At 43.9% G+C, this 13959-nt stretch overlaps 1 protein-coding gene across 1 annotated transcript in view; it reads left to right on the top strand.

Moving 5' to 3' along the window:
- Window positions 1-13959, top strand: part of wdr90 (WD repeat domain 90) — a 50520-nt gene that overhangs the window by 35675 nt on the left and 886 nt on the right. Inside the window, exons 24-41 of the mRNA XM_014158909.2 lie at window positions 575-703; window positions 858-991; window positions 1151-1191; window positions 1348-1479; window positions 1730-1906; window positions 4457-4539; window positions 4646-4748; window positions 6871-6992; window positions 7239-7395; window positions 7544-7734; window positions 8106-8274; window positions 8454-8577; window positions 10391-10562; window positions 10685-10807; window positions 11463-11637; window positions 11862-11992; window positions 12217-12360; window positions 13578-13782. Coding sequence (XP_014014384.2) covers window positions 575-703; window positions 858-991; window positions 1151-1191; window positions 1348-1479; window positions 1730-1906; window positions 4457-4539; window positions 4646-4748; window positions 6871-6992; window positions 7239-7395; window positions 7544-7734; window positions 8106-8274; window positions 8454-8577; window positions 10391-10562; window positions 10685-10807; window positions 11463-11637; window positions 11862-11992; window positions 12217-12360; window positions 13578-13782 — 2512 coding nt within the window. The remainder of the gene's footprint in view (window positions 1-574; window positions 704-857; window positions 992-1150; window positions 1192-1347; window positions 1480-1729; window positions 1907-4456; window positions 4540-4645; window positions 4749-6870; window positions 6993-7238; window positions 7396-7543; window positions 7735-8105; window positions 8275-8453; window positions 8578-10390; window positions 10563-10684; window positions 10808-11462; window positions 11638-11861; window positions 11993-12216; window positions 12361-13577; window positions 13783-13959) is intronic.

Raw genomic sequence — 13959 nt, 5'->3', positions numbered from 1 at the left:
TGGAAAAAGGTGGTATCCTATGACGGTGCCACGTTGAAAATCACTGAGCTCTTCAGTAAGGCCATTCAACTGCCAGTGTTTGTCTATGGAGATTGCATGGCTGTTAGATTTTATACACCTGTCAGCAACGGGTGTGGCTGATATAGCCAAGTCCACAAATTTTGAAGGGGTGTCCACATACTTTTGTGTATATAGTGTGTTTGTGTGACATCGTTGATGTGCATAATACAGTGATATGTGTTGTAATGAAGGTGGTGATTATCTTTGCCACTGACTTTTCTAAAGAGATGTTTTTATATTTTTACATTTTAGTCATTTAGATGATGCTCTTAACCAGAGGGACTTAGTAGTGTATTCATCTTAATAAAGTAGCTCGGTGAGACAACCATATATCACGATCATAGTAAGTAAAACATTTCCTCAACAAAGCAACTTATCAGCAAAGTCATAGCTAGTGAGAAAAGAAAAGCGTGGGTGTTTAAATTTTTTTTTTTTTTTTAAATTAATCAAGGTACTTAATATCTACATTGTTTTGGTGGAGTTCTTCAGTGTTTGTGTATGGTCTCCCTGCCAGGTGTCTAAGGTACACAAGCACCAGTGTTCCTCTCTGGCAGTGAGTGAGGATGGACGTTTCTTACTGACAGCAGGACACAATGCTGTGAAGGTGTGGGATTACAGCATGCAGCTGGATGTCAACTCACAGGTAAAGTTGATTGGGTTCGGTTACCATGCCAACCAACATTTGCATTAGCAATTTATGGATTTTAGTATCGTGATCTTACCAAATTTCAAGTAGTTTTAAAGTTGTGACGTTATTCATTTGAAATGTGTTGATTGAAGACATAATTCCATCCCAGATGTTCATTGGCCACAGCCAGCCTATTCGCCAGGTGAACTTCTCCCCAGACCAGATGGCTGTGGTCTCAGTAGGAGACGCCATCTTCTTCTGGGACTTCCTGGCCCACCCTCAGGAGACTGGAACTGACAGACGGTGAGAGTCTTGCCTGTCGGTTAGTCTGTCTGAATGTCTGTCGGTCCCCCAAAAAATTCTCCACAGTGGCATTGCATTACTGTACTGTTGTAAGTTGTATAAGTAGGTTGTATTCATGCATCTGTGTGTAATTTATCAGTTTTCATTTTTCTCTCGCAGTTCACCACCAAAGGCAGCCTCTGTTTCCCCTCATAAACCAGGTAAATACAAAAACAGAGATCATGAATCATAATTTCTTTCTATGTCATTCACACCATAATTTACAAGGTTGCCAGTAAATAGAATACCACGTACAGAAGTAAGTCTTGTAGTTCTGGCTATCAATAGATAATCAGAATTTGGGGGTTCTACTGTAGCCCTTAAAGGTCATTCAGAGTCAGAGGTCAACGGTAGGCTGCTATCCAATGGAATGCCTCGACAGACAGCGCCCCTTCCCTCCTCACCCCCGCCCTGTTTGGACATCAGCTCCATAGACAGGATTGGACAAGGTGAGAATCGCTGCTCCCTTTTTCATCTTTTTTTAATGATTTGTTTTTATCTCTCACCCTTACTTGAAAAATTACCCCTAGCACCAACCCCTGGAAAAGTGTGCAAAGAAACATTGGGTTTCCACCATTTTGCTTATGACTTCCTGCAAGCACAGAAAGAGAAGGAGCTAGGTATTGTTTTGCAACCGACCTAAAGTATCATGTTCTCCCCCACTTTGCCCTTCTCCTGTCTCCCTCTTTCCTTTTTAAGCTCTGAGCCACCTGTCTCTGTGTGAGGAGGACATTGACGAGGTTCTTCCCTGCGCTGCCCCCCTGGCAGGCCCCTCCCATCGCCCTGCATCTGGCTCCTTTCTCAAAGTCACTGAGATGGTGGCAGGCGGAGACTCATCAACCCTGAAGTCTAGTCTGAAGAGAGCAGCGGATAAAGGTAAATTATTTATTTATAAATTCAGTGGCAAAGATAATCATCATGCATGCAGTACCAGTCAAAAGATTGGACACCTACTCATTCAAGGGTTTTTCTTTATTTGTACATTGTACATTTTCTACATTGTAGAATAAAAGTGAAGACATCAAAACTATTAAATAACACATATGGAATCATGTAGTAACCAAAAAATGTTTAAAAAATAAAAATATATTTTTATATTTGAGATTCTTCTTCTGCCTTGATGACAGCTTTACACACTACATGATTCCATGTGTTATTTCACAGTTTAAGTCTTCACTATTATTATACAATGTAGAAAAGAGTCAAAATAAAGAAAAACCCTTGATTGAGTAGGTGTGTCCAAACTTTTGACTGGTACTGTACATGTGTACATACTGAACAAAAATATAAACGCAACAATTTCAAAGATTTTACTGAGTTACAGTTCATAAAGGAAATCGGTCAGTTTAAATACATTCATTATGCCCTAATCTATGGATTTCACTTGACTGGACAGGGGCGCAGCAATGGGTGGGCTTGGGAGGGCATGAGCCCACCCACTTGGTAGCCAGTTCCACCCACTGGGAAGACAGGCCCAGACAATCAGGATGAGTTTTTCCCCACAAAACGGCTTCATTACAGACACAAATACTCCTCAGCACCCCCCTCAGACGGTCCCGTAGGTGAAGAAGCCGGATGTGGAGGTCCTGGGCTGGCATGGCAACACGTGTTCTGTGGTTGTGAGGCTGGTTGGATGTACTGCCAAATTCTATAACAATTACGTTGGAGGCGGCTTATGGTAGAGAAATTAACATTAAATTCTCCGGCAACAGCTCTGTTGGACATTCATGCAGTCAGTCGGGAGCGCCGCTGCACAGTTATTTTCAGGTCTCTGCAGAGATGTTCGATTGGGTTCAAGTCCGGACTCTGGCTGGGCCATTCAAGGACATTCAGAGACTTGTCCCGAAGCCACTCCTGCATAATCTTGGCTGTGTGCTTAGGGTCATTGTCCTGTTGGAAGATGAACCTTTGCCCCAGTCTGAGGTCCTGAGTGCTCTGGAGCAGGTTTTCATCAAGGATCTCTCTGTACATCTTTCCCTCGATCCTTACTAATCTCTGTCCATGCCGCTGATAAATATCCCCACAGCATGATGCTGCCACCACAATGCTTCACTGTAGAGATGGTGCCAGGTTTCCTCTAGATGTGACGCTTGGCATTCAAGCGTCAATCTTAGTTTCATCAGACCAGAGAATCTTGTTTTTCATGGTCTGAGAGTCCTTTTAGGTGCCTTTTGGCAAAGCAGGCTGTCATGTGCCTTTTTACTGTGGAGTGGCTTCCATCTGGCCACCCTACCATGAAGGCCTGATTAGTGGAGTGCTGCAGAGATAATTGTCCTTCTGGAAGGTTGTCCCATCTCCACAGAGGAAGTCTCCTCCCTGACCAAGGCCCTTCTCCCCCGATTGCTCAGTTTGCCCGGGCGGCCATCTTGGCCCAAACTTCTTCCATTTAAGAATTATGGAGGCCACTGAGTTCTTGGGGACCTTCAATGCTGCAGAAATGTTTTGCTACCCTTCCCCAGATCTGTTCTTCAACACAATCCTATCTCAGAGTTCTATGCACATTTCCTTTGACCTCATCGCTTGGTGTTTGCTCTGACATGCACTGTCAACTGTGGGACCTTATATAGACTGGTGTGTGCCTTTCCAAATCCTGTCCAATCAGTTGAATTTACCAAAAGTGGACTCCATTTAAGTTGTAGAAACATCTCAAGGATGATCAATGGAAACAGGATGCACCTGAGCTCAATATCGAGTCTCATAGCAAAGGGTCTGAATAAGGTATTTCTGTTTTTAATTTTAATAAATTAGCAAACATTTCTAAAAACCTATTTTTGCTTTGACATTATGGGGTATTTTGTGTAGATTGAGGATTATATTTTTTTTAATCCATTTTAGAATAAGGCTGTAACGTAACAAAATGTGGAAAAAGGAAAAGGGTCTGAATACTTTCTGTCTGTCTGTCTGTGTGTGTGTGTGTGTGTGTGTGTGTCTGTGTGTCTGTCTGTCTGTCTGTCTGTCTCTGTCTGTCTGTCTGTCTGTTTAAATATAGTATGCTCTATAGTTGACTTTGACAATAGTGCATATTTCTAAACAGAACCATTCCTCTCTCTATTAAAGGGATTATCCGGTACTTGTGTATACTTTTTAATAAGCCAGTAGTTCTGAAAGTAGCGCTAACAAGCCAAGAATGGTCCCCGAACATTGTGTACAATGTCACATATGTGCAGATTCGTGCAACACTTCATTGCTTTCTCTCTCGCTCTGCTGGGTGCTTCATGTGCATATTGTGGACACTTATACTGTGAGGGGCTGAAGCTCATTGCTTGAACTGCTAGGGGAGTGGCCCACGTGGGGGAAAATGGCACAGCATAGCTTCTACACATTAACATATCCAGCCCAAAGCGGGAGGTTTAAAAAATACTTTGTAGTTGCCAATATTCCGGAGCATGTCTTTAACCTTTTCTTACTTTTTTGTATGTTATACAGATTTTTTGGAGGTGGAGAAGCCAGTGCGTCCCGACTGCTACAAGCACTTCACCCCACGTTTCAAAACCTCCTCCCTCGACCAGGTAGAGAGCACCTCTCGCCAGCTCAGGTCCTGTCATTGAGAAATAAGGAAGCCTGCATTATTGAGGCTTGCTTTCCAAGCATTCTGTCTGCTTGTCTCCATCTCAGAGTACTGCAACTCCCGAACAGGGCGAAGAGGGCCTGAGTCTGAAAGCAGTAATTGGTTACAATGGCAATGGGCGGGCCAACATGGTGTGGAATCCAGAAACAGGTAAAACCTTGCGCTTGTTCAACTGATTTCATTGTCTGTCTAAAATATACTGATAAAATATTATGATGCAAGTTATAATGCATTGTAAGACTTGTCGTAAGCATGTATGACCCAACCCCGTATGTCTCTTTCCTTCTTATTTCCGGTTTCATCGCTGTTTGTTTATCTTATGTGGTTGTGTTGACTGATTGCAGGTCTGTTTGTGTACTGCTGTGGTAGTTGTATACTTTCCTGTATATAGCTTCTTACTTTCTCGTGTCTTTATTTTTTTTCTCTTGTGTTTTTGTTCTACCTTATGTTATTTTTAGTACCTTGTTGGGTTTGGAGCTTGCAAGAAAGGCATTTTGTTTCTTGCCCATCGTGACATTAAAACTTGAAACTTGACTGATTGCAGGTCCGTTTGTGTACACCTTTGATTGTGTGGTGGTTTTGTTTAGGACTGTTGCGGTGCCCATATTACCGCCACACCGGAGGTCACGAGTCATGAAGGCAGTCAAATTCGACGTGACCGTTTAGTCACGGTAATTAGGCTTCTCCAAGCTCTGATGCTGCTGCTCGTCATTAGTAGCCTACCAAACTTGCTAACTGCCTGGTACTCAGCACTCTATTGTCCCTCTAATCACTCTGACGTCAATGCAAATGTCTTCGAAAATCTAATCAAACACTTCATGAGAGCCCATCAGCTCATGTTGCGCAACATTTCTATAGGCTATGCAATTGCGTTTTTAAGGTTTGTATCACAACTAAAGTGGCCAAATAACTTCTTAAAATTAAGCACATCAATCCGCTTTACAAGAGGTGTAGAGCCTAAGTGGCATATATACGCAGCGAGTTAAGTTCAAGTTTGGGGAAGATCATTTTCACCATAAAAATGCACCTTTATAATAAGAGCATTACATGCATAATCGCATTTGCGGTCACTATTGATAATGGTGTTTTCCGCTAATGGAACATTCGAGCTTATAGTCTACTACCATGTGCGCATTACTGCGCTTATAATGTGAAGAAATAGCCTAATACTTTATCAACATTTTAAGTTTAACGTTCTGATCTGTTGCGTCAGCCACATTGCATAAAAAGGTTTTGATGCTAGTGGTTGTATTAATTTGGGATCTGTCGCATCCCACAACTGTCCCAGACTATGTTTGGAATATTTATTTCTCGCACAGAATAGAATTGGTCGACTTTTGTGGGGATAGTATATTGACATAGGCTAGTGCTTTTGCTGTTCGTTAGGCCTACTCATCTTCTTGGTTGACGAAAAGTAAATGTGGACAGTTCATCTGACGTTTTCAATATGCACCTCAGAATTGGATAATGACTCGTGCAGTTGCGTCCCCGACGTGTCCGTCTTCACTTGTAGCCTGTGAGAAAGACCCGATCACGTGACAGAGAGCCGTGTGAGTGAGAGACGTTTCGGATTGCGCAGCACACTCAGGGAGAAGGGCACAAAGCAGCACTCCGGGCCACAAAGGGCATGATTTTCTTTTAATGGTGCATTACGACCACAAAGGGGATGCCACTATGAAATTCGAGGCATCATCAAGTGCTTGTCAAATTGTGAGAGACTATTGGAGTGTGTACAGCCTGAGAAAAAAAACAGCCCATGCCTTTCAAGCGACTTTCTTCAAATCATCATTAGTCTCATCATGCAGCCTTAGTGTATTAAAAATCAAAACACATAGCCCAACGTTTACAGAACTAAAGTTACATTAATAACTCTAAATTAATTAATTGTATTCTTCATACTATAAAATAATGCCACAGAATGATAAGCAGATCTTGTCTGCTAAATTAACTAGTGTAGCCCACAGCCACATCAGGACCTAACCTAAGGAGAACTCAGAGTATGCTATTATTTTCTTCTGAAATGGACTACGTTTTCTTCATAGCATGCTTCTTTAGACCTGTCTAAAACAGATAATGGATTTATTGTGGAGGTTATATTACATAGCCTAAAATACATTTTTAAAAGTCTAATAAAGCCATGTGTGGACGCCAGGAGATGTTTTGTATTAATTAACGGTCAAATACCGTGAGACCGACAGTTATTTGCTTGACAATCACCGGCTGACGAGATTTCGTGACCGCCACAGCCCTAGTTGTGTTGACTGATTTGCAGGTCTGTTTGCGTACTCCTGTGGTTGTGTGGTGGTGGTGGAGAACCTACACACTGGCTCCCAGAGACACTGGCTGGGCCACACTGAAGAGATCTCCTGTCTGGCTGTTACCAATGACGCGCAGGTAGGCCTCCAGTCTCCTCTCTTGCATGAGCGATGATGATGAAGGTGGTGGACTGTGCTGGTGCCAATAAGGATGACTCATTCTCTGCGTCTCAACCACTGTCTGAATGTGGTTTCTCTCTGTGACTAGTTGTGCTAAGTCTGAATTACCCTGTTTTTAAAGTAATTGTGACTTTGATCCCTTCTAACTAGACAGTTGATTTTATGAGTCATTACATGTCTCTGACGGTGTGTTGTTCTCTTTCAGACGGTGGCCTCGGCGGCAGGGGGCAGCGGTGGCTCCAGGAGCCTGATATGCATCTGGAACGTTCAGGACGGAACCTGCAGTAATACCATCTCCTACCACCGGGGGGCGGTGCAGGCCCTGTCCTTCTCCAGGGATGATTTCTTCTTCCTCACTGTGGGTCAGTGGAAAAGTCCTTCAAGGACAAGTGGAGTAGAGTTTCACTACATAGCGTTCACTTATCCAGTCACATACAGATCAATGATTACCTCAAGGATGTGAGATAGAAAATGTTTTTTTTAAAGGTATTTGAATCTGCCCTCCTGCAGGGGACTTCACCGACCCGGAGGTGGCGCTGTGGAGCACCAGGACCTACCAGCTGCTGTCCAGGGTCAGCGTGTCCGGCCCGCTCCACGACGTGGCATTCAGCCCCTCTGCAGCCAGCCAGCTGGCCTGTGTGGGCAGCCAGGGACTCTACTTCTGCAACACCCACACACAGGGCATGGACGTGGAGCTCAAGGTAACAATAGAATTAGAATGAATTTCTAATTAATTGTATTTCTAAGAAGATAACCCTGATACTTTTTTCACACTATCGTACCGACCCAAACTATGCTCTTTTGGCCTGCTTTCTAGAGAATATGTTTCGGTGTAATACCAGCCTTCTTTTGTTTAACACTGCTCATTTCCTGCCTGGTTTGGGCTGGGCATGTCTAGCTAACTAGAGCCCCTCTGCTTGGATAAAAATCAGGCCGGCACCAGGTATGTTCAACATGTCCTCCCTCATAGGAAGACATATATTTCCACATAACGAGGACAACGGTTTTTTTTAAACAAAGACTGAAGAAAAATGTCCACTTTGTGTGGACAATAAAGTTTTTCAAATTCTAGGTGCAGAGAGTATGTGTGCCAGAGGAGGTGGGTGATGTGGCGCTGACAGCTTTGTGCTACAACGCCAACTTCATCCTCTTCACGGGCACCAACAGCGGGCATGTGTGTGCCTGGGACTGCAACACCCAGCGTTGCTTTATGACCTGGGAGGCTGACCAGGGGGAGATCGGTCAGTTATATTTTAATAATGTTACTCATAGCAGGCACTCTTAACCAAAGCTTATCCAGACTTCATTCAACTAAAGTTGGTAAATAAACACATTTCACAATCCTTGCAAATAAACCCGTCTCCAAAATAGGTTTGTCAGTCTGTATGTACAGTATTAGTGTACGTTTGTGTGTTTCTAGGAGTGCTGCTGTGTCGGGGGAACCGTCTCTTGACGGGCAGTAACACTCGCAGGCTGAGGCTGTGGGGTGTGGCAGCTGTACAGGGCATGAGGCCTGGAGGAGAGGCCTCTAACACAGAGGACAGGTCTGTTGCTCACCGCACACTCCTTCTCAGCCTACACATTCTACTCCTTACATACCTTTTCCCTCATCCTCCTATGTTACATAGAGTATCTTCTCATGACATGTCTTTAAATCCCATTCATCTCTGGCCTGTTGTTTTATATACTTTGAACATTTGGTATTTAGTTAAAGCTGCAATATGTAACTTTTTGAGGGGACCTGATCAAATTCACATAGAAATGGTAGTTACCGATCTGTCATTCTCATTGAAAGTAAGTCTAAGAAGCGGTAGATCTGTTCTAGGTGCGCTATTTCTAAGCTTCTAGTTTATTTGTCTTTTATGGCGGAGCGATTTCTGCATACAACATGGAAAGTGTTGTTTACATCCCTGTTAGTTACACCTGTCTAACATCCTGTTAAATAGGTGTGGCATATCAATAAGCTGATTAAACGGCATTATCATTACACCGGTCCACCTTGTGCTGGGGACAATAAAAGGCCACTTTAAAAGGTGCAGTTTTGTCACACAACACAATGCCACAGATGTCTCCAGTTTTGAGGGAGTGTGCAATTGGCATGCTGACTGCAGGAATGTCCACCAAAGCTGTTGCCAGATAATTTAATGTTAATTTCTTTACCATAACCCTCCTCCAACGTCATTTTAGAGAATTTGGCAGTACGTCCAACCGGCCTCACAACTGCAGACCACGTGTAACCACGCCAGGCCAGGACCTCCACATCTGGCTTTTTCTCCTTCCGGATTGTCTGAGACTACCGGTCTGTGGGTTTGCGCAACAGAAGAATTTCTGCACAAACTGTCAGAAACCGTCTCAAGGAAGCTCATCTGCGTGCTCGTTGTCCTCACCAGGGTCTTGACCTGACTGCAGTTTGGTGTCGTGACGACTTAAGTGGGCAAATGCGCACCTTCAATGGGCACTGGCACGCTAGAGAAGTGTGCCCTTCACGAATGAATCCCAGTTTTAACTGTACCGGTCAGATGGCAGACAACGTTTATAGGGTCGTGTTGGCGAGTGGTTTGCTGAAGTCAACATTGTGAACAGATTGCCCCATGGTGGAGGTGGGGTTATGGTATGGGCAGGCATTAGCTACGAACAACCAACACAATTGCATTTTATCAATGGCAATTTGAATGCACAGAGATGTGACGAGATCCTGAGGCCCATTGTCGTGCCATTCATCCGCTACCATCACTTCATGTTTCAGTATGATAATGCACGGCACCATGTCACAAGGATCTGTACACAATTCCTGGAAGCTGAAATGTCCCAGTTCTTCTATGACCTGCATAATCACAAGACATATCACCTGTTGAGCATGTTTGGGATGCTCTGGATCGACATGTACGAGAGCATGTTCCAGTTCCCGCCAAAATCAAGCAACTTTGCACAGCCATTGAAGAGGAGTTGGACAATATTCCACAGGCCACACTCAACAGCCTGATCAACTCTATGCGAAGGAGATGTCGCGCTGCATGAAGCGAATGGTGGTCACACCAGATACTGACTGGTTTTCTGATCCAAGGCCCTACTTTTTTTTAAGGAACTCTATCTGTGACCAACAGATGCACATCTGTATTCCTAGTCATATGAAATCCATAGACTAGGGTCTAGTTTAATTTATTTCAATTGACTGATTTCCTTGTATGAACTGTAACTCAGTTTATTTGCATTTATGTTTCGGTTCAGTGTACATGTATTGCATCAGAGCGATCTTGTGAGGCTATTACATTTTATATAGAGAACCACTCTTATTCAATGAATTGGCGTATTTGATCTAATGGTCTACTCTCATTGGTCCTTGCCTCTGTCTGTCAGAGGTGCTCTGGTGCTATTGGAGCAGGAGATGATGCTGGACGGGACGGTGGTGAGCGCGGCCTTTGACGACGTCATGGACATGGGCATCGTGGGCACCACTGCGGGTACCCTGTGGTACATCAACTGGGTGGACAACACCAGCATCCGCCTCATCAGCGGGCACAAGAGCAAGGTACAGTGCCGGGTTTTTGCCAGCGTGTGCATGCATTTATGACTTTTGGAGCCTATGTGAGCGTTCATTGTTGACGCCTCTATCCGTACATTGAATGACCCGCTCTCCCCCCCGGTGGTCAGGTAAATGACGTGGTTTTCAGCCCAGACGAGAGCCACTTTGCCACGTGTGGGGAGGACGGCAGTGTGAGGGTGTGGTCGGCCCCCAGCAACGAACTGGTGGTGCAGTTTCAGGTGCTCAACCAGGTGAGACGGCAAGACAACTACAGGAACCGCTAAGGCTAAGATGGCCGTGTGGATTCAAGAAAATACTTTATAACGTTAAAGTGTTACGTCGCTGTGACGGATCTCCACTCATATGGATCATTTTTGGTTTCTAATCGAAAAGGACAAAGTGGTGAGACTCGCAGTTTTAATACATGTACAAAATGATCCTCTCTCCCTAAAAGCATGATGGACATGACAGTTTTAAGTGTAAGGGGAGGATAACTTGGGCCAGCAGACAATCGATCTGAGATCCACTTAAGTTTCAGTCATGGGATTTTTGTTGTTGCTTTAACCCCTTATTACACCTATATACATTAATACATTGTAACAGCAGCCATAAGTATTACAATGCAAATATTATAAAGCGCTTATAAACAACAAAATGTTGTGAAGCATGTTATAATTAGAACTATGACATGAACAGAGCTATTATTTTCAACGACCGCGTTACACAGGCTAAATGGCTGTATATCACATGCTGTAACAATTCCACTATGACATGTTACCTACAAGGCTACATTCCACATAGAGAGAGAAGCTCCAACGCATCATGCACCAGTTATAAACCTAGGAGTCTGACTGTCAATATCTACTCCCCTGATTCTCCCCCCCCCATCCCCGTCTTGTCTGTCAGAGCTGTGGTAGTGCGTGCTGGAGCCCGGTCGGCAGTCCCTCTAAAGGGGCTGCCTGTGTGGTGGGGGGGTACAGCGACGGAACCCTAAGGATCTTTCGCCTGGCCTCCTCAGAGATGGAGCTCAAGCTGCACCCACACCCTGTGGCCGTCACCGCCATCCAGTACTCTGCTAACGGTGTGTGTGTGTGTGTGTTTAGGAAGGTCACTGTCAATGCTACCAGTGGACGTTGTCTCGTGTGTGAATTTGGTAGTCGGACACTGCTGATTCTGCTTTCCTATTCATGTTTAGGATGTGATGGCACTCTTTCTGTTGGGACACCGTTTGTATGTCATTTCACTGGGATGTATAATGATACACATGGCCAATAACGGAGGTTATATGTGACCTCTGACCCTCAGGTCAGGTGATCCTCTCTGCGGGGAGGGACGGCGTGATGGCTGTCAGCAGCCCAGTAACCGGGCTTACCGTCCGAATCATCAGCGACCACAAGGGGGCACCCATCACTACCATCCAGTGTGTGAAGAAACAGGTCAGGGCCCGTATTCACTCATCGGAGTAGGAGTGCAGATCTAGGATCAGTTTTGCCTTTCAAATTATAATGAATACAAGGGGGGACCCGATCCTATAGTATACATAGAATGTCTAAAACATACTTCTGTGTGACGTCTTCTGAGGTTACTAGTGTAACTGTTTTTGAGGAGCTGCTAAGAATCTACATGAAGGAATTGTGTCGTCATGCATTTTGTCCACCAGTACAAAGAATTTGGGCTTGAAGGAAACGAGATGTGGTTGGCTGCCAGTGCAGACAGACGGGTCAGCGTTTGGACAGCTGATTGGATGAAGGACAAGTGTGAGCTCCTGGACTGGCTCACATTTCCAGCCCCTGCCAATCCTGAGGTAAACCTCTCTTCATAGGCATACACACACATGCACACAAAATGAATAACATGGAAATCTATCTGTTAGACAAGCACTTTCAGGTGAGGATTTTGTTCAGGATGGTGGGAATTCAGACCCAAGTTATGCGCGTGCGCGTAAATGTAACTTCATTCCCTATTTATGCACTTTTCTCTCTGTGTTCTGAACTTGGACTTAAAGCTGCAATATGTAGGCGACCCGACCAAATTCACATAGACAAGTAAGTTATAGCTCTGTCATTCTCGTTGAAAGCGAGTCTAAGTGGTGGATTTATGCTATGTGCGTAATTTCCATGCTTCCCATTCTTAAGTATTGTTTTTTTTTGTCTTTTAATTTCAGTTTCGTACACCAGCTTCAAACAGATGAAAATACAATATTTTTGGTTATAGAAAATATATTTCACAGCGGATTAACTGGTACAATGATTCTCTACATAATGACTGCTTTTTTTGTCACCGTAAACTGAAATTAGGCGAACTATTTGAATTTTATCAACCAGGAAATGGCGGAGTGATTTCTGCATATTGTACCTTTAAGCATGGGGAAATGCATGTGCCAGCAAGGTGTTCTTTTGGGGGGGTAGATCACAGAGGTGTGTCTACAGATACGTGGCAGAGGTGTGTCTACAGATACGGAAATCATGAATAAGTTTGAGTTAACCTGTTTGTTCCAAGTGGGAAAAAAAACATCTGATAGAAATAACACACTGCTCTCCATGCAATTTAATTTCAAATTAATAAGAGCTTTGATAAGAGCTAGGTAAATTAGTAATCCGTTTGGAGAAGGGGATTGTAAAATACAAATAGCAATTGTTTTAGATGATTTTTCCTTCTGATCGCTGGAGACTAATGTGAAACCAGTCATGGAAGGAAACTGGAAAGCATATCAAGATGACGGGTATTTCCACCCCATTTCCCACAATGAAGTATAACATTTTAAAAAGTATATAAAAAAAAAAGCATTAGGGTAGGTCTGAATACTAAATACTGAGAAGAGCTTCAATCAAAACGAGTAAAAAAAAAAAGTCTGAATTGGCCCCGAAGTGAAGTGCAAGATGAGATGTGATATCAGTCAATTACTGTTTTTTTTTTACTTGAAAAACCTTTTTCAACCTTGCGGGCGTTGAATAGTTTTACTGTGAACATTTCTGTGTTTTAAAAGTCCTCTCTATCTCTCTTTATTTCTGTCTTTATCAGGAGTCAGACAGCCTTCCTCCCAGCCTGGCTGCTTTCAGCCCCATAGACCCTGGCCTGGTGGTGTACACAGGCTATGGAGTGGAGAGAGAGCTGTCCTTCTACAGCCTGGCCAAGAAACGGGTCATAAAGAAGATTGCACTGTCCCATTGGGCCATGTGCTTCAGCCTCTCCTCCAAGGGTCGCCTCATAGCGGTGGGCTCAAAAGGTGCATGTCACTTCTCTTCTACCTCTCTCATTTCAGTTTTACAATGTGACTGGTGCGTCTTGTGTTTTGTTGTAAAAGGCACTTTGTTTGCTAGCAAGGACTGAAGCATTAAAATAAACTACAATAAAAACCCATCAAAAGCAGACCAGCTTGGCACAGGCTTGCTTGGTATTTTCG

The sequence above is a fragment of the Salmo salar genome, chromosome ssa19 (genome assembly GCF_905237065.1).
Source record: "Salmo salar chromosome ssa19, Ssal_v3.1, whole genome shotgun sequence".
Classification (NCBI taxonomy): Eukaryota; Metazoa; Chordata; class Actinopteri; order Salmoniformes; family Salmonidae; genus Salmo; species Salmo salar.
Note: the sequence above shows the minus strand (reverse complement) of the source record. Positions and strands in the feature narration are given on the sequence as shown.